Source organism: Microcaecilia unicolor, chromosome 1 (genome assembly GCF_901765095.1).
Source record: "Microcaecilia unicolor chromosome 1, aMicUni1.1, whole genome shotgun sequence".
In the NCBI taxonomy this organism is placed as follows: Eukaryota; Metazoa; Chordata; class Amphibia; order Gymnophiona; family Siphonopidae; genus Microcaecilia; species Microcaecilia unicolor.
The window spans coordinates 20,984,832-21,004,334 of record NC_044031.1 but is presented as its reverse complement, the minus strand read 5'-3'; the positions used below and the strand labels follow the sequence as shown (position 1 = coordinate 21,004,334).

The 19,503-nt window shown below is 47.1% G+C and overlaps 1 protein-coding gene across 1 annotated transcript in view; it reads right to left on the bottom strand.

Annotated features, from left to right (window-relative positions):
- The window catches only part of LOC115460453 (oocyte zinc finger protein XlCOF6-like), a 36,593-nt gene extending 17,090 nt beyond the window's left edge, over positions 1 to 19,503 (bottom strand). Inside the window, exon 1 of the mRNA XM_030190249.1 lies at positions 19,113 to 19,503. Within this exon, the coding sequence (XP_030046109.1) occupies positions 19,113 to 19,503 (391 nt within the window). The remainder of the gene's footprint in view (positions 1 to 19,112) is intronic.

Sequence of the window (19,503 nt, the reverse complement as noted above, 5' to 3'; positions counted from 1 at the left end):
CTGAGATCAGGGTCTCGTAATTCTCCTTCATCACCTCCCTGTAAAGCTCCTTCTGCCCTTCATCTAAATACTCCCACTCCTCCTGGGAGAAAGAGACAGCGATGTCCTCGAATGTCACCCGCATCTGAAATACAAACCAGAAACACACTCAAGGACGGTGGAGGTGCTCAGAAAGCATTAGATTTCAGCTGGCTTCATTCTCCTGACATTTTAGGATGGAAGACAGGTCGTCAGGAACTGCCAGACTTCTTCCCCTGGATTTGTCCCTAGAGTCAGTTTTGTCTATGGACACCAGGGTTTGCCCTTTTTCTCCGTTATTGTTTAATTCAGCAATTGAACCATTACTTGAATAGATTTGAATTTGGTCTGCAGATACTTGGTTACAAATTTTGAGAATCTATACAGAAATCTTCATTATACACTGACAATGTCTTACTTTTTTGACGAACCTTGCAAAACTAGCACCAAGGGTAATAAAAATATTATTTTAATATAATGGTGTATCTTCTTGTCAAATGAATCAAAACTTGAAGTAAACAATGTTTGGTAATCAAGATTTTTTTTTTCTATCTGGGGATTATGACAATATCTAGATATTTATATCTTTTCTTATATGCATTATCCACATGATTAAAAATATCTGAAAGGCTGGTCAGAAGTTGGTAAGAATTATAACACAAAAGGCCTTGGGAATATCTGTCTGTCTGGGGGCAAAACAACCCTCCCAAAATATAATGACATGGGAGAAAAGTGGTCACACTGTGAAAACCAGTAAAAACGGGCAAAACTGGACCAGGCAATTTAGGGAACTCACCCCCCCCCCCCCCCCAAATAAATAAATAAATAAATAAAAAGGCCCAATGTACTTCTATAAAAGAAGGAGTTGCAATTTCTATAGCATAGAAAATTTAATGCAACAGGATGAGGTTTGGCTGTGGGTAAACCTCATCCTGTTTGGATTGGACTGATGGGTTGTGCACGCCTACCAGCAGGTGGAGACTGAGAAAATTCTAAGACTAGAGAGCCAATGAGAGCCCTGGCCATGTGACCCTGGCCTCAGTATTTTCTCAGTCTCCCAGCAGGTAGGAAGCGAGCCCATTAGTCTCTCTCTTTCTCTTTTAGAGGTTTACAATAAGAACAATATTGCTACCTCTTCTTCTGTGCCTAGGAATTCTCTGTTAGACGCTGGTCAGGTAGGGACTTCTTTTCCTTTCTTTCTTTTACAGCCTCTGGGGGTGTCAAACTCGGATGTCTCCGGGTCCCTCCCCCCTTCCTCCCCATCTCCCATACGTAGCTGGGAAGGACTACCCTTTGTTTAGAAAGGTGTATGTCTTTGGGAGAGGCAGCCACTGTTCTGGCTGCTTGTCAGGATATTCCCAAGCACATACAAATAATCATAGTAAGCAGGTAGAGAGTGCACTGAAATCTTTTATAGGATTGTGTACTCCCTGGGCAGTCGGTATTTTCTATCGCCAGCAGGCAGATGGACCGTCTCTTACAAACTCCTTGTCTTGTCTGCTGCTTGGCTCCTGTTCTGGGTTTCCCGGTTTGGTTGAGCCTGGGTTATAGGCACCAACTCAGCCTATGTTTGGGATGCACTTGAAGGATAGAGTTGCTAAGAGTGGTAACTGTGGCAGAGAGGAGGAGGGGAGTAGCATCCTAAAGGACAAAGAGGCGCAGGAGACACTGAAGGGGAAACTTAACTTCCTTACCTTACCTTACAATTTGACTGCCCCTATCGGACCGACCGTTCACTCGTCTATTAGATTGTAAGCTCTTTGAGCAGGGACTGTCTCTCTTTGTTAAATTGTACAGCGCTGCGTAACCCTAGTAGCGCTCTAGAAATGTTTAGTAGTAGTAGTAGTAGTAAAAAGATGTATCAAGTTTGAAAATGGGCCAAATTGGACCAGGGATTCCCAAGTAATAAGCCTGGTCTTCTGCCCCCCCCCCCCCCCCCCCAACAAAATGGTGCAGTGCATTTCTGTGGGAAAAGGCGATCCAGCTGCAGTAACACACAAACTTAAATACAGTATAACACTGCAATTAAACAATTCCGCCTTCCAAAATGTCTCTCTGTCACGCTTCTAACGGTATTTCTAGGTTAGTGAGCCCTTGGGCCACTGCCGAGGAGCGGCAGCAGCAGGAGAATCACCCAAACACAGGACAGGCAGAACAGACTTCCCGGCACCCTGGGCCGGAACTCTCAGACAAAGGCTGGCACCAACTGGACCAGAAATAGCCCAAATTTCACCTGCACCTAACCACCGTTCCTCAGGGGTTGAGCCCCAGGGTGCGGGCGGTCAGCAGGACTTACCGGACAGGGCAGGAAAGCAGAACTGCAGAGACCAGCAGGATAAAGGAACCAGGAACCCAGCTGGAGCAGGGCAGGCAGCCGGCAGCAGAGTAAGCCAGGAGACAAGCCGGGTCTGGGCAGGCAGCAGACGGCAGAGTAAGCCAGGAACCGAGCCGGGTCTGGGCAGGCAGCAGACAGTAGTCAGTAAACAAGCAGAGTCAAAACCTAAATCAGGAAAAACTCAGCAGCGCTGCAAACGACTTCCACCAAAGGAAACTCCTCTGAGGACCTCTGTTGCAAGGCAACTAGGGACCTTCCCAGGTGGTTAATAAAGGCAGCCCACAAGGGAGTTCACCAGGTATGGGTACTGCTTAGTTCCAAAAAAACTCCCAAAACAATCTGGAGGGCTGGAAAATCCGGACCGGACCAGCATATCTTCTGAAACATGGGAAACGGTAAACCATCAATTCGCAGCATTCCCTGGGTCTAACCCCTGGGGACCGAGGTGACTGCGAGCCAGTGACACTCTCCATATTCTTTTATCACCATCCTTCAAACTGTCCCCATCCCAAGTTCTACCCCACCCCCCCAAAAGTGCCCCAACCTGCCCCTGCCTCAGCCCTAAACAGTACACCCTGCAACCGCCCACTTTGCAAAACGAACTCACCCTCAAAACCTAACTGCCCCAGCACCCACAAACTGTTCCACCCCCCCAAAAAAAAAACTACCCAGCAGAACTGCCCCATCCGTCCCAAAATAAACCTTGAACTGCTGCATCACCCCACTAACCATTTCTAACCTATACCTTAACACTGCCACACAACCTATACATGGAGGGGCATTTTCGATATGACGTTTCAATCCAGCTTTGGATGCTTTGCTCAAAACGTTCAAAAGAGACCTCAAAGCTGGAACAGCTTTTGGCGGGTTGCTATAATGCCGTCACTGTGCTTGGAAGATTTTGCTGTTTTACTCAATGTGCTTTTTGGAAGGACTGCCTTGACTTCATTTTCTATCAAAGAGTACGTTATTTTGACCCCTTAAGCAGGCGACTATCTGGGCCGAAAAACAGCCCATGTCGGGTCTTTTGCATTAAAGATTTCTACAATGTTCCAATCTTGAAGGCTCTTTTGTGCTTTTTTTTTTTTTGCTATTCTGTTTTGTATTGGTTATGTTGAATCATAGAAGAGAGATGGCAACGTTAGTTTATTGTCTTTTGATAAGCCCAGCATCCTGTTACCAACAGTGGCCAATCCAGGTCACAAATATCAAAGATCCCAGAAAAGATCAATACATTTTATGATGCTTATCCCAGAAATAAGCAGTGGCTTTTCCCAAGTCAATTTAATAATGGTCTATGGACTTTTCCTTTAGGAAGCAGCCCAAATCTTTTTAAAACCCTGCTAAGCTAACCACCTTTACCACATTCTCTGGCAACGAATTCCAGAGTTTAATTACACGTTGAATGAAGAAAAATTGTCTCCGATTCGTATTAAATGTACTGCTTTCTAGCTTCATCGCATGCCCCCTAGTCCTAGTATTTTTGGAAAGAGTGTCCTAGTATTTTTCTAAGTACCTTTTGTAACCTCTCTTTTGCTACTTGCTCAAAATGTTCAAAAGTCCAGTGGCGAACATAGCAATTTTTGGAACAGAAAAATATTTATCTTTGTTTCGAAAATGGCCATTTGCTAGATGATTTTTCCGCTCAGTGGGTTAATCTTTTTGGTCCAACTGAAAAACACACAAAATCAAGCCACTGGGATATACAAAGAGCCAGCATTCTTAGTAGACTGGTCACACAGACATCCCAGCAGAGCAATGGGGCACCCTAGGGGGCGCTGCAGTGGACTTAACATAAAAGCTCCCAGGTACATATCTCATCGTTACCCCCTTGTATGGTGAGCCCTCCCAAACCCACCAAAAACCTAGTGCACCCAATTGTCCACCACCATAATAGGCCTTATAGCTACAAGCGTCACCTATATATGAGTACAGTAGGTTTTTGGTGAGTTTTGGAGGGCTCACACTTTCCACCACAAGCGTAACAGGTACATAAGTATATAAGTAATGCCACACTGGGAAAAGACCAAGGGTCCATCGAGCCCAGCATCCGGTCCACAACAGTGGCCAATCCAGGCCAAGGGCACCTGGCAAGCTTCCCAAACGTACACACATTCTATACATGTTATTCCTGGAATTGTGGTTTATGGACTTGTCCTTAGGAAACCGTCTAACCCCTTTTTAAACTCTGCCAAGCTAACCGCCTTCACCACGTTCTCCGGCAACGAATTCCAGAATTTAATTACGCGTTGGGTGAAGAAAACTTTTCTCCCATTTGTTTTAAATTTACTACACTGTAGTTTCATCGCATGCCCCCTAGTCCTAGTATCTCTTGTGGAGGCTATTCCAGAGAAGGCTCGCTTGCGGGTATCACACTGTGTAATATCTTTTGGAGAGGGTGCGGTTACGGTAAAATTATGTATCATACCTGATAATTTTCTTTCCATTAATCATAGCTGATCAATCCATAGACTGGTGGGTTGTGTCCATCTACCAGCAGGTGGAGATAGAGAGCAAACATTTGCCTCCCTATATGTGGTCATGTGCTGCCGGAAACTCCTCAGTATGTCGATATCAAAGCTCCATCCGCAGGACTCAGCACTTAGAGAATTACACCCACGAAGGGACACTCTGCCCAGCTCACCACCGCCGAAACGGGGGAGGGGAATTAACCCAGCTCATCCCCACACAAGTGGGGGAGGGGAATCCGTCCAGCTCATCCCCGCGGAGCGGGGGAGGGACACCACACCCGCCGATGCGGGGGGATCTGGCTTATCCTGCAACCGCAACCGCGGGAGGAGCTGACTGACCCTAACACCGCCGAAGCGGGAGGGGTACAAAGCTGCCCTACAGCCGCACGAAGCGGGAGGGAGTGCCGGCAGAATTTAAATCTCAATCCAGCCCCGTAAAACGGAGGGGAGAGGAATGCAGCAGCTCACTGTAACACAAACTCGTCTCAACTCTTGAAGAATCCAAGTGAAAGAAGAACTTGAACACGAAGTCCTCCTGAAGTAACTGAAGGCTAAACTTGAACCTAAAATTCAACCAGAATATAAACAGTACAGATATCTGGGAGGGGCTATGGATTGATCAGCTATGATTAATGGAAAGAAAATTATCAGGTATGATACATAATTTTACCTTCCATATCATCAAGCTGATCAATCCATAGACTGGTGGGATGTACCGAAGCAGTACTCACCCAGGGCGGGACATAGAAATCCCTGACCGCAACACTGAAGCTCCAAACCGGGCCTCCGCCCGAGCAGCCACAGTCAAGCGGTAATGCCTGGCAAAGGTATGGGCCTTCCCCGCGGCCACCTAAGCCGCTGCAATGGCTTCCTTGCCCATCTTGCCACTGTAGGCTTAGAAGCCTGCAGACCCTTACGAGGACCTGTAAACAGGACAAACAGATGATCCGATTTCCGGAAATCGTTGGTCACTTCCAAGTATCTGATGATGACTCGTCTCACATCCAGAAATTGAGAGCAGAGTATTCCTCTGGGTAGACCTCCCTACGAAAGGAAGGGAGACACAGCTGCTGAATCACATGGAAGCGAAAAACAATCTTGGGCAGGAAGGAAGGCACTGTGCGAATAGTCACTCCTGCCTCAGTGAACTGCAGAAAAAGCTCTCGACATGAGAGTGCCTGGAGCTCGGAAACTCTTCTGGCTGAAGTGATAGCCACCAAAAAGACTGCTTTCAACGTCAGGTCTTTCAGAGATGCCCTCGACAAGGGTTCAAAAGGCGGCTTCTGCAATGCTCTTAGCACCAGGTTGAGATTCCACGCAGGCACCACTGAGTGCAGAGGAGGGCGCAGGTGATTAACTCCCTTGAGAAAGCGTACCACATCTGGCTGCGAAGCCAGGGAAGCACCCTTCAGGCGGCCCCTGAAGCAAGCCAGAGCCGCTACCTGAACTTTCAGGGAACTGAGCGACAGGCCTTTGTCCAGACCTTCTTGCAGGAACGCCAACACTGAAGAAATTGGAGCAGTGCAGGGAGAAAGTAAGCCTGCTTCACACCACGCTGCAAAGATACGCCAAACCCTGGCGTAAGCAGTAGAAGTAGAGCGCTTCCTCGCTCTCAGCATAGTGGCGATGACCTTGTCTGAGAAGCCCTTCTTTCTCAGACGCTGCCGCTCAATAGCCAGGCCGTAAGACCAAAGGGGGAGGGATCCTCCATCACCACGGGGCCCTGATGAAACAGGCCCTGCTCCACTGACAGCCGCAGAGGATCGCCGACTGAGAGCCTGATCAAGTCCGCATACCAGGGCCAATCCGGACCCACCAGGATTACCCTGCCGGGATGCTTTGCCACCCGGTCTAGCACCCTGCCCAACATGGGCCAGGGCGGGAACACATAGAGAAGCTCTTGTGTCGGCCACTGTTGGAGAAGAGCATCTACTCCCAGGGATCGAGGGTCCCGTCCTCTGCTGAAAAAGCGCGGCACTTGACAATTGGCCGGTGACGCCATCAGATCTAGGCTCGGCTGGCCCCAGCGCTTCGTGATGCCCAAGAACGCCTGAGCAGATAGCTGCCACTCTCCGGGCTCCAAGGTATGGCGACTGAGAAAGTCTGCCTTGACATTCATGACTCCGGCAATGTGGGCCGCTGACAGCTGTTCCAGGTTCGCTTCCGCCCACTGGCATAGATTCATGGCCTCCTTGGCTAGAGGGGCGCTCTTGGTACCTCCCTGGCGGTTGACATAGGCCACAGCCGTGGCATTGTCCGACAGGACCCGTACAGGCTTCAACACCAGTACCGGGATGAACTCCAACAACACCAACCGAATGGCTCTGAGTTCCAGGAGGTTGATAGACCACTTGCCTCTGCAGGAGACCAGAGCCCCTGCGCTGTCCTTCCCAAGCAGTGGGCTCCCCAGCCCATCAAAGAGGCGTCTGTCGTGACGACAATCCACTCCGGGGTCACCAGAGGCATTCCTGCAGACAACTTGTCTGTCTGCGTCCACCAGCTCAGCGCCTTGCGCACTGCTGGGTCCAAGGGAAGGCGCACAGCATAATCCTCCGACATCGGAGTCCAGCGCAGCAGCAGAGATTGTTGTAGTGGTCTCATATGAGCCCTGGCCCAGGGCACTACTTCCATCGTGGCCGTCATAGAGCCCAACAGCTGCACGTAGTCCCAAGCCCGAATAGGAGAGGCTACTAGGAACTAGTCCACCTGAGCCTGAAACTTGACAATCCGATTGTCTGGCAGGAACACTCTGCCCACTTGGGTGTCGAATCGAACTCCCAGATACTCCAGGGACTGAGTCGGGCGCAGCTGGCTTTACTCCCAGTTGATGATCCACCCCAGGGAGCTCAAAAGAGCAACCACCCGGTTCACAGCTTTGCCGCACTCTGCATAAGAGGGGGCTTGGATCAACCAGTCGTCCAGATAAGGATGGACTTGAACTCCTTCCTTCCTCAGGAAGGCCGCGATGACCACCATTACTTTGGAGAAGGTCCGCGGAGCAGTAGCCAACCCGAACGGGAGGGCTCTGAACTGGAAGTGTCGGCCCAGTACTGCAAAACGCAGAAAGCTTTGATGAGGAGGCCAGATGGGAATATGCAAGTACGCTTCCTTGATGTCCAAGGAAGCCAGGAACTCTCCTGCCTTCACTGCCGCTATAACAGAGCGGAGGGTCTCCATGCGAAAGTGCCGAACTTTCAAGGCCCAATTTGTCCCAGTGAGTAGCTGCAATAAACGTTTAAATAAACGTCGAAATAAACGCCTTTAAGGACGTTCAAAATTTTTTTTTTTTTTTTTTTTTAACGGAGCCAGCGGGAGGGGGGAGAAAAGGAGGGACCTGGCACCACCAGGTTTGCACTTGCTCAAAAGAGCCCTCAACCCCAGGCACTCAACAAAACCTAAAAATTAGGCTTGGAGGCCTAGCCAGAGCTGCTGCTGTGTGTGACCACCACCTGCTGAGATAGAGAACATACTGAGGAGTTTCCGGCAGCACATGACCACATATAGGGAGGCAAAAGTTTGCTCTCTATCTCCACCTGCTGGTAGATGGACACAACCCACCAGTCTATGGATTGATCAGCTTGATGATATGGAAAAGTCCATTTAGTAGCGGTTTATGGACTTGTCCTTTAGGAAACCATCTAACCCCTTTAGAGTGAGATATGGGTCTGGGTCCTTCTCTCTAGAACACCGCACTGACCACTAGACTACTCCAGGGACCTGGTTGCTGCTCTAATAGAACTGGTTATAACATCTGAGGCTGTCATAGAGGCTGGCATGCACTGTTTCTTTCACATCTTTGAAGGGTGGGAGGGGGTTATGCCTTAATCCCTCCAGCAGTCATCTGGTCATTTAGGGCACCCTTTTCTGACTTATTTGTGATAAAAACAGGTCTAGACTAACACGTCTAAACTGCAGTCCCGGATGTTTTCCAATTTCAAGTTTTATTAGGGCTTTCTATCCCGCCCATTGAGGGAATCAGCTAGGCGGCTTATATACATTTTTAAAATTTTTATATATGATGTTTATTTATTAGGATTTATTTACCGCCTTTTTGAAGGAATTCACTCAAGGCGGTGTACAGTAAGAATAGATCAAACATGAGCAACAGGCAATTACAGCGGTAAAAATATTCAAGTAACAATACAAAGTATGGCATAGTACACTACTTACGTCAACACAATACGTAATAGAACATTTTATGTTTAAATCTTTTTTATTGAGAACAACAACAATTGTACATGTTATACAATGAAAGGTATCCAACCAAATATCAATGTGCTAATTCAAATCAGCTTGTTAACATTTTACTTTTTTTCCCCTCCTCTTCCCATCCCCTCTCCCCCCCCCCCCCCCCCCCACCCCTCTCCCCTCAAGCTATGAACAAAACCAGCTTCAAACAGTGCTACCATCCGTAGGATATATCGTTCAAGGTATTGAGAATAAGAAAACTCTTCCTCATGAAGCAGTAGATTAAAAGCACGACCTGCTGCCTAGGGCCTTGTTTCTTATAGCCCTTCTTCTAGCATCTCCACCTTTTACATGAGTCGTACAGCTTTATTGTTCACATCAACACCCTTAAAGACTAAAACAGTTCCCATATGATCAGTTGTCGGCGGTGTATGTCTCAGCATCGTCCCCCCTCCTCTTCCCTCCCTCCCCTCCCTCTCCCCCCCCCCCCCAATACTTCTCCCTACCTCAGCATTCGCTCTTATCTCCACAGTCACCCCATTCACTCCAACTCATTCAATACCTGACTTCTAACTCTGGGCGCTACTATATTCAGATATGCTGTCCAAATTTTATGAAATGTTTCCTTCTTTTGGGAGTAAATCGCGCACCTCTGGCCTCCCACATCATAAGCGCATGCAATTTATTCCTCCAATACCAGTAGGAGGGCGGTATGTCCATTAACCAATGATTCAATATGCATTTCTTCCCCAAAATGCAAGACTTACTCAGAAATAGCTTCTCTTCTTTTGTTCCCCGTGCCCACACTCTTGGCGAGCTAAACATGATTCGTTCAAAAGTGAACTGTATTCTACACCCCAGAATCCTCGATACAAACCGGGCAAGAGCTGTCCAGAAACCCCGAATTCGCTGACACTGCCATAACCCATGTGCCAAAGAAGGCATGGCCACTCCACACTTCCTGCATCTATCGGCCTCCACTATCCCTGCATGCCATGCTTGCTTACCCGAGAAGTATGCTCTATGTGTTGTTCTAAAATGACATTCTTGCAGTTCTGCACTATGCACTACTCCTGTCATCCCTTTTAGTGCTATTATCACCTTCTCCATAGCAATTGAACTCCCCAGCTCTTGTTCCCATCTCCCCACTACCTCCTTGACATCTTTGGGGGGTTTTAAGTCCCTCAGCGCCTTGTGATACCAGGAGATTGATGTTTGCCCTATTGCATCCCCTTTCCCAATACGTAATAGAACATTTTAATTGACAGTAAAGAGTAAAGCAAAGATGGAACATATAGTTAGGTAACATAGTAGATGACGGCAGAAAAAGACCTGCATGGTCCATCCAGTCTGCCCAAGACAAACTCATATGTGTATACCTTACCTTGAATTTGTACCTGTCCTTTTCAGGGCACAGACCATATAAGTCTGCCCAGCAGTATTTCCCGCCTCCCAACCACCAGTCCCGCCTCCCATCACCGGCTCTGGCACGGACCTTATAAGTCTGCCCTCCACTATCCTCGCCTCCCAACCACCACCCCCTCTTCCCCCCACCTGCTCCGCCACCCAATTTCAGCTAAGCTTCTGAGGATCCATTCCTTCTGCACAGGATTCCTCTATGCATATCCCACGCATGTTTGAACTCCGCTACCGTTTTCATCTCCACCACCTCCCGCGGGAGGGCATTCCAAGCGTCCACCACCCTCTCCGTGAAAAAATACTTCCTGACATCTTTCCTGAGTAGGAAGAGTTAGAAAGTAAGGTGACTAATTTAAAGAAAGTGGCACATGAGGTCAGAGAGATGGTTAAATATTATCTCAGCTAGGGTAGGAGTGGATAAACGTGTCCCGCTGCAGTATGTGCAGCCTGAGTCACTCCTTGTGTGTGTGTGTGAGTGAGACTAACAAGTTGATTACTTTTTCCATTGAAGGTATCCCACCTTACCCTGAACAAGCTCAGGTTCAATGTGGCTTACATTCAAGAAAAACATCAAAACTATAATACAGTCAGATAATTAATTATGCTGTTTTAACATAGGAATAATTGTGTATTTGTCATAAACCAGGCTAGAGTATTGGTTATGCTGAATCATATAAGAGAGATGGCAACATTAGTTTATTGTTGATTTAATCTTGAATTGATAATGAATGTGACTGTTGGGCAGACTGGATGGACCGTTCAAGTCTTTATCTGCCGTCACTTACTATGTAAAATGTGCAAGCCAAAATGTAATAAATTACCTTGAAGGTCACACTGAAAAAAAGTTTAGTAACCCTCCATAAAGCAGACTGCATGTATAAAAATATGAGAAACAGCAACTTCACTGAATCAGCTCAATGTCCACATTTATCATAAATCAAAAACTCATCTGTGCACAAGTGGATCACTGATTCTACAGAGCGCCCCGTTTCTACTACTACTTATCACTTCTATAGCGCTACAAGGCATACGCAGCGCTGAAAACCTCATAAAGTTGGACGATCGGCTGTTGTTTGACGGGAGGAGAACCAGAAAGAAGAGCCTTAGGGGCTGCAGGGAAAAAACAACAGAACTTGCATTTCTGGAGCCCCAGGAATGGATTGAGCAGTGCCAGGCTCATTTCTTCTTTTGCCCCTTGCAACGTGTGTGTGTGTGAGAGAGAGAGGCTGGATGGCATTGCCTGGCACTGTATCCCCTGTTGCCCACCTCCTGCCAGTCTCCTACCTGCTGAGCACAAAGCCCTGCAGCCATTCTCCTGCCCTTCACCACAGCACCATTTCCAGCCTCCGAGCAGCAGCCCTGTGAAGGGAGGGGAACCAGGAAGAAGAACTTTCTTTTTCGTCTGCTTGCTCCATGCACCATGTGTGTATCAGAGGTTGCATGACATTGCCTGGCACTGCATCCCCTGCTGCCCACCTCCTGCCAGTCTCCTACCTGCTGAGCACAAAGCCCTGAAGCCATTCTCCTGCCCTGGCTCCCTCCCTCTTTGCTGGCTCAGGAGCAGCAGCCCTGTGAAGGGAGGGGAACCAGGAAGAAGAACTTTCTTTTTCGTCTGCTTGCTCCATGCACCATGTGTGTATCAGAGGTTGCATGACATTGCCTGGCACTGCATCCCCTGCTGCCCACCTCCTGCCAGTCTCCTACCTGCTGAGCACAAAGCCCTGCAGCCATTCTCCTGCCCTTCTCCACAGCACCATTCCCAGCCCTGTGAAGGGAGGGGAACCAGGAAGAAGAACTTTCCATGCACCATGTGTGTATCAGAGGTTGCATGACATTGCCTGGCACTGCATCCCCTGCTGCCCACCTCCTGCCAGTCTCCTACCTGCTGAGCACAAAGCCCTGCAGCCATTCTGCCCTTATCCACAGCACCATTTCCAGCCCCAGGCTCAGGAGCAGCAGCCCTGTGAAGGGAGGGGAACCAGGAAGAAGAACTTTCTTTTTCGTCTGCTTGCTCCATGCACCATGTGTGTATCAGAGGTTGCATGACATTGCCTGGCACTGCATCCCCTGCTGCCCACCTCCTGCCAGTCTCCTACCTGCTGAACAAAAGATCCTGCAGCCATTCTTCTGCCCTTCTCTAGAGCACCAGCTCTGGCCCCCATCCTGGGGGCTGTTTTGGCCTTTGCTGGGTCAGTGTTGGTTCTCAGCTGCTAGCTTCTCTCTGGTGCTAGATTGAATTAGCACTGCTGCACAGCTCTTTTGCACAAGTCCTTCCTGTTCTGTCCAAGAGGAAGTGACATCACAGAAGTGGGGTTACCCTGCAGCTAGATGCTGGTTAATGTAGTCTTAATACTGTGAATTATGGGACTTGCGGTCCTGTCATTTTTTTTATTAGAAGGAGCCCACATCTGCTTTGGAAAAGAGGTTGTCCACAAGGCAAAGAAAGGAGAAAGGAGGGAGGGAGGACAGTGGGAGTCAGAGATGCATTTCCCAGAGCTGAAAGGGAAATTCAAAGAAGGAGGAGGCAAAACTCTCTATAATCCTAGAGGAAAGAGGAGAAGCAGAGAAGCTGCAGCAAAATCTATTGTGTTCTTCCGCCAGTCAAGAAATGTGTAGAACCAGAACTTGGGTATTATTCTTGTCCCCTCTGTACACTGAGAATTTTATTTTATTCATATTTCTGTTTTGTAGATTATCTCTGGGTACTTTCACATTATATGTATTGTATTCATTGTACTTTGAATTGTGGCTTATTATTAATGATTTAAATGTGGGTTAATAAACAAAAGGAGAACAGTGAACCGATAAAATTCTCCAACAAAAAGGGACTGCACCAAGGAGCATATATATATATATATATATATATATATATATATATATATATATATATATATATTTTTTTTTTTATATATATATATACTACTACTACTACTTAACATTTCTAAAGCGCTACCAGGGTTACGCAGCGCTGGACAATTTTAACACACAGAAGGACAATCCCTGCTCAAAGAGCTTACAATCTAATGGACAAATGTAGAGTCAGTCAAGTAGGGGTAGTCAATTTGGGGCATTCACAGTAGCTGCGATAATATTTAACCATCTCTCTCATCTCATGTGCATCTTTCTTTAAATCAGTCGCCTTACTTTCTAACTCTTCTTACTCTCTTACCTATCTATGTTTTAACGGTTTTTATTGATGATACAATGCTTAACAAAAACGTACAATTTTAACATGTTACAGTGAAACTTCACATTGGACTTATGCTCAAACATCCAATTGCCATCATCAATATTTTGTCAATTTCTCCCACCCTCCCCCCATCATCCTCCCTGCCCCCTCCTCCCCCTCCTTCGAACAACCCACTGACCTTAATGTACCATATCTTGACCTCTAAACTTCGTATCCCCCCTCCCCTCCCCTTCCACCCTTTGATCTTAATAAGTATTCACTCTGCCATTTTTCGTTCAGACTTTCCAGGGAAACCCTATTATCCATGATATCCAATGCTATGTTAACTACGGTCCTTTTCCCTTTAGGACTGTTGATAGGGTACCCTGGAACCAGGGTCCGCAACCGAATCGGGGGCGGCCCTCCCTGCTCGCCCCCTGCTCGTCTGCATCACCCTTTGAGTGAGTCCCTCTGTTCCCGAAAGGCCCCCATACTTCATATAATGAACTAAATCCCCCTTATAGAGAAACTTGGGAAAGAGAGAGAGAGAGAGAGAGAAAAAAAAAAAAAAAATTTTTTTATAAGCTATTCAGTATTAAGCTTCGCGCACGTGGCGCCAGGGACTGGATGTAAGGTCTCCAAATCTCCAGGAACTGTGTTCTCTTCTTCGGGGAAGTTCCCACCGCCCTACGCTCATGCATTAAGAGCTCGTGAACTCTGTTTCTCCAATGCCAAAAATCTGGTGGGTCCACACTCAACCACCCAGTCATAATCAATTTTTTCCCCAGCAGGCAGGCTTTGCGTACCAGTGTCTTCTGACTTCCTCGTTGAAGGGCAAAGAGCTCATGTTTATCTAGGATAATCCCCATAAAAGAACAATTAATCCGAGATTCCACTAAGCCCTCCAGATATTGTATTATATTGTGCCAGAACCTTTGCACTCCGGGGCATTCCCACAGGCAATGATAAAATGTGCTGTCACGTTGCCGGCACTTAGAACATAGTGGGTCCGGCACTCCTCCCATCTTAAATACCTGTAGTTTGGTCATGTATGCTCGATGTAAAATTCGATATTGACATTCCCGTAATGTCGCATTGATCGAGATCTCAGGTATACGAGATGTCAACTTATTATAATCCAGCGCCAAGCTGGGCTTCTGCATATCTCGTGCCCAACGTGCGGTAATTGCTTCAGTTTTTTTCTGTGGACCCATTGCCCATAGAGCCTTATGCAGTCCCGATACTGTAAGCCACTCCTCAGTTATTGTTTTGAAAAATTCCCTGATTTTCTTCCCGTGTCCCCTAGTAAGCTTTTCCATATTTAGGGATCTAACATAGTGAGCTAATTGCTGATGAGCAAATGTGTGGCTAATAGTGAAACCAACCCCCAGAGCACCCAAATTTAACAGACCTCCTCTGGTCCCTAATACGTGTTCCAACCTCGTAATCCCCTGTGCGGCCCACCTGTGAAACACCCTGTTTTCTGACCCAGGTGAGAAGTTTGGGTTGCCTTGTAACGGCAATACATCCGACATATCCCCTTCCAGCCCCCAATAACTATTGAGATCTCGCCAGATCGCCCTCATTGGTTCCAATAGCAAACTTCCCTTAAACTTAGTTGGTAATTTGTTCTCTGCCTCATGAAGTAGATAATGCGGGTGAAATGGCAAGAAATAAACCTGTTCCAATTTCCACGGGGTGAAGTCTTGTTTATCTAATAACCAGTCCCCCAGATGCCTCAACAAACACGCTTGGTTATATTTTTTAATATCTGGGAGCCCTATGCCTCCTAATTTCCAAGAGCCTACCAGTAAGTCTAAAGGCACTTTAGGCTTTTCCCCCCCCAAATAAACTGTCGTAAGTATTTATGGAACTGCTTAATATCTTTATTTTTTAATCGCAACGGTAAAACCTGTAGTGTGTAAAGCCATCGGGGAAACTCCACCATGCGGAACAGCTGGACCCTCCCGTGTAACGTCAGCGGCAAGGCCTCCCATTGCTTCAGCCGACATCTCATGTTATCCAGTAGTTTAGTAAAGTTAAGAGTGTAAAAGGCCTTTGTGCACATGGCCACCTGTACTCCTAAGTATTTGAGGCACTCCTGGCCCACTTTAAAGGAAAATCATTCCCCCACTCCATTCTCACGCTATCTGTATCTGTTAATGCCAGAGATTTGGAATAGTTTATTTTAAAACCAGCAAAGTCTCCATACTCTTGAAACAATTCCAACAGGGCTCCCAGTGACCTCTTGGGTTCTGTGAGATGCACTAATAAGTCATCCGCAAATGCAGATATTTTAAAGCCAACAGAACCCCAAGTAACCCCCACTATCTCCGGGTGAGACTCGATCTCTCGTATTAATGGGTCTAAAGACAGAACAAATAGTAGCGGAGAGAGAGGACATCCCTGTCTCACTCCCCTCCTTATTGAAAACGGTTGCGACCCTACCCCATTTATCCACACGTACGCTTGGGGGTCTGAGTAAAGAGCCCCCACTGCATTCCTAAAAAATCCCCCAATACCTACTCTCTGCAAAACTTGAAACATGAAGTGCCATACCACTCGATCAAAGGCCTTCTCTGCATCAAAACTTATTAGCAGAGAAGGCCGTTGCTGCTCCTTCACTTTCTCCAAGGAAGCGATAAGAGCTCTGACATTGCTTACCACCGACCTGCCCTTCACAAACCCAACTTGTGGAGAGGCCACCAAGTCTGGTAGCACTCGGGCCAATCTATTTGCCAATATTTTTGCGTAAAGTTTGACGTCACAGTTTAATAGGGAGATCGGTCTATATGATCCCATGTCCCCTGGATCTTTACCGGGCTTAGGCAGAACAATAATTTTAGCTAGTCCAAGGGTCTCTGGAATCGTGGCAGTATTAGCCATGTGGTTAAATAAATTTAAATAGAGGTAAGTCACCTGTTCCTGTAGAATCTTATAAAAGGCCATACTAAAACCATCTGGTCCTGGTGCCTTATGCACCTCACTCTGTTGCAGGGCCAACATTAACTCCCCTTCCCCAATAGGGGCGTCAAGGATTTCCTCCTGTTTCGTCGATATCTGTGGCAGGTCAATATTATCCAAAACAATGTGCTATCTGGTATTATCCCCGATGGCTCCCCATACAGGTCTGCATAGTATCTGCGGAAACTCTCTACTATGTCCTTTTCACGTCTGACTACTGTGCCTCCTGACGTTTTACTTGTAAAAGTCGAGTCGTCCCTTTTTTCCCCTTTGCCAATCGACTCAGCAACGCTCCTGCCTTGTTCCCATACTGGAATAACTGGTGTTTATAATACAGTATAGATTTCTTAGCCCTCTCATGCAGGAGCTCATTTAACTCTCTCTGGGTTGTCAGATAGACTAATTTCTGTGCTTCTGTCTGTTTAGCCCCATATTTCTGCCGGTGTGTTCGACTTCTTTTCTAAGCGTAATATTTCTTTGTCCCTTCGCTTCCGCGTCCAAGCCCTATAATTAATAATTTCTCCTCTCAGGACTGCCTTTGCCGTTTCCCAGTACAACCCATATTGGTCTTTATGTTCTTTGTTGTTGTATTCGTATTCTTTCCATTTGCTCTGCAACATTTCCCGAAATTTCGCATCCTTATGCAGCTCAAATGGAAAAGACCACCCCCTATACCCGCTCCGGTCTCCTCCCAATTCCAGCCGTACCCATATGGGAGAGTGATCCGAGATTTCACTTGGACCAATCTCTGCCTCCACTGTTTTAGCAAAAAGGGGGCGTGAAATAAGTATGTAATCTATTCTGGATAGTGAAGAATGTGCCCGGGATAGATGAGTGTAGTCCCTACTGCCTGGGTGTAACACCCTCCAAGCATCTACCAATTCCAATGTAGAACACAAGAATGGTAGCCCCCTTAAATAGTGTCGAGGCCCCGGGCCTCCCTTACTAGTCTTATCCATCTCTGGGTCATATACCATGTTAAAGTCTCCTCCCAGCACCACATTGCCCACCTGATATGGAGACAGCAGGTCTACAATTTCTTTGTAAAATTTTTTTTCATATACATTCGGTGCATATATATTACAGAGAACGTAGGGAATTCCCCCCAACTCCGCCTCTATCAAGACATATCTACCCATTGCGCTCCTCCTAACCGATTTTATAGATATTGGCAGCCCCTTACGAAATAGTACCAATACTCCCGCCTTCTTATTATTAGCCGGAGCGCCCACTATAGCACCCACCCAGCCCTGCTGGAATTTTTCATGCTCTTGTGTCGTCAAATGTGTCTCTTGAAGAAACACAATATCAGCCGCCTGGCGTTGCAAAGCCTGCAAGATTTTTTTCCGTTTTATGGGCGAAGAAACTCCCCCTACATTCCACGATAACAATTTAACTGACCCCAACACTCCACTTCATCCATTTCCATTGTCTCAGCCTTTTTCTGTTGAACAGAGAGCGTACCTCCCAGCCCTTAGGTACCCCTCTTTTTATCCAAAATAACCTCCCCCTGCCGCTCTTCAGCGCGCGAAGCCAATGATAAAATAACATTTAAATAATATAGAATTAAACCAAATAATTCCAAAAATAATAACGAAATGAAGGCCCCCTTATCCTCTACCCACTGTTCACTCCCCCCCTCCCTCCCGCCCTCCCTCCCCCCTCTTCCATACACTGCACATTGTGCTCTTTAGGAACCGGTCACGCTATCGCCCTGCCCCTCCCCCTGCAGCTTCCTTTTTTATCAAGATGTTCAGGGCCCACTCCCCTGTGCCACTGTACATTGCCAACTCACATCTCCCATTAACATATTCGGGAAATCCCATTTTCAAACAACATTCAATTTAAACACTTTTATCTTGAAAACTCCCTCCTCCCTTTAACATATTTGAGGCATCCCCTTCTAGTTAGCCTTCCATTACAACCTCAACCAAATCTCTTAAAACATCTTATTATGCTTATTAAACTTTTGTCCCCCCACAAGTCCCCAACTCACATGAAATTAAAGCAATTATACAGAATGTGTCACAACCGCATTGCGCTCAGGGCTCTGCTCCCGCTACTGCTCTGCATATCCTCTGCTTCTTCGGCAGAACACTGTGAAACTTCTTTAGCTCTCGCTCTTGCAATGGTTTTCTTTCAGCGTACTTCATCCTCGAGTCTGCTCCGTGCCTCCTTGTATTTGCTTGGCAAACTGCAGCGCTTCCGTTGCGGTGTTGAAAAAGCGGGTCCGGCCTTCATACTGGACCCTCAATCTCGCCGGATATAGCAGTGCGAACCGAATCCGTCTGTTGTGGAGTTCAGTGCATGCTCCTACGAATTGCTTTCGCTGTGTCGCCACTGCAGTCGAAAAATCTTGAAAGCACAACACCTTGTGCGTTTCATAGCTCACCCGTGCCCTGGGATCGCCATAGCCTCAAAATCTCCTGCTTGTGGTTGTAGTTTAATATTTTGCATATTACCACCCGAGGTTCTTTGCGCTTCGGGTCTCAGTTGTTCCCAGACGGTGTGCTCTTCGATTTTTAAATTGCTCGCCAACTTCCTGCACCTCGAGCACCTTTCGGCAGCCACGTTTCCAACACGGCCCGCAGGTCTACTTCCCGTACTGTCTCTGGGATTCCCACCAGCCTGATATTATTTCTACGTGATCTATTTTCTAGATCGTCCACTTTTGTTTCCAATTGGGTAATCCTCTGCTGCCATTCTTTATGATGACCCTCCTGCTGGGCGCTCCTGTCTTCCAGCTCCGATAGCCGTTGTTGGAATCCCGTCAGATCGGTTTTTAAAACTTCTAATTTCTCATCCATAACATCGAGTTTCTCAGAAATTCTCTGCAATTTCAGGTCCACGGAGGATTCCAGTAATTGCGATACCTCCGTTGCAATTTCATTGGCCCAAGCGGAGCTTATTGTTTCCCCCGAGGGGCCGGGATCCGCCAT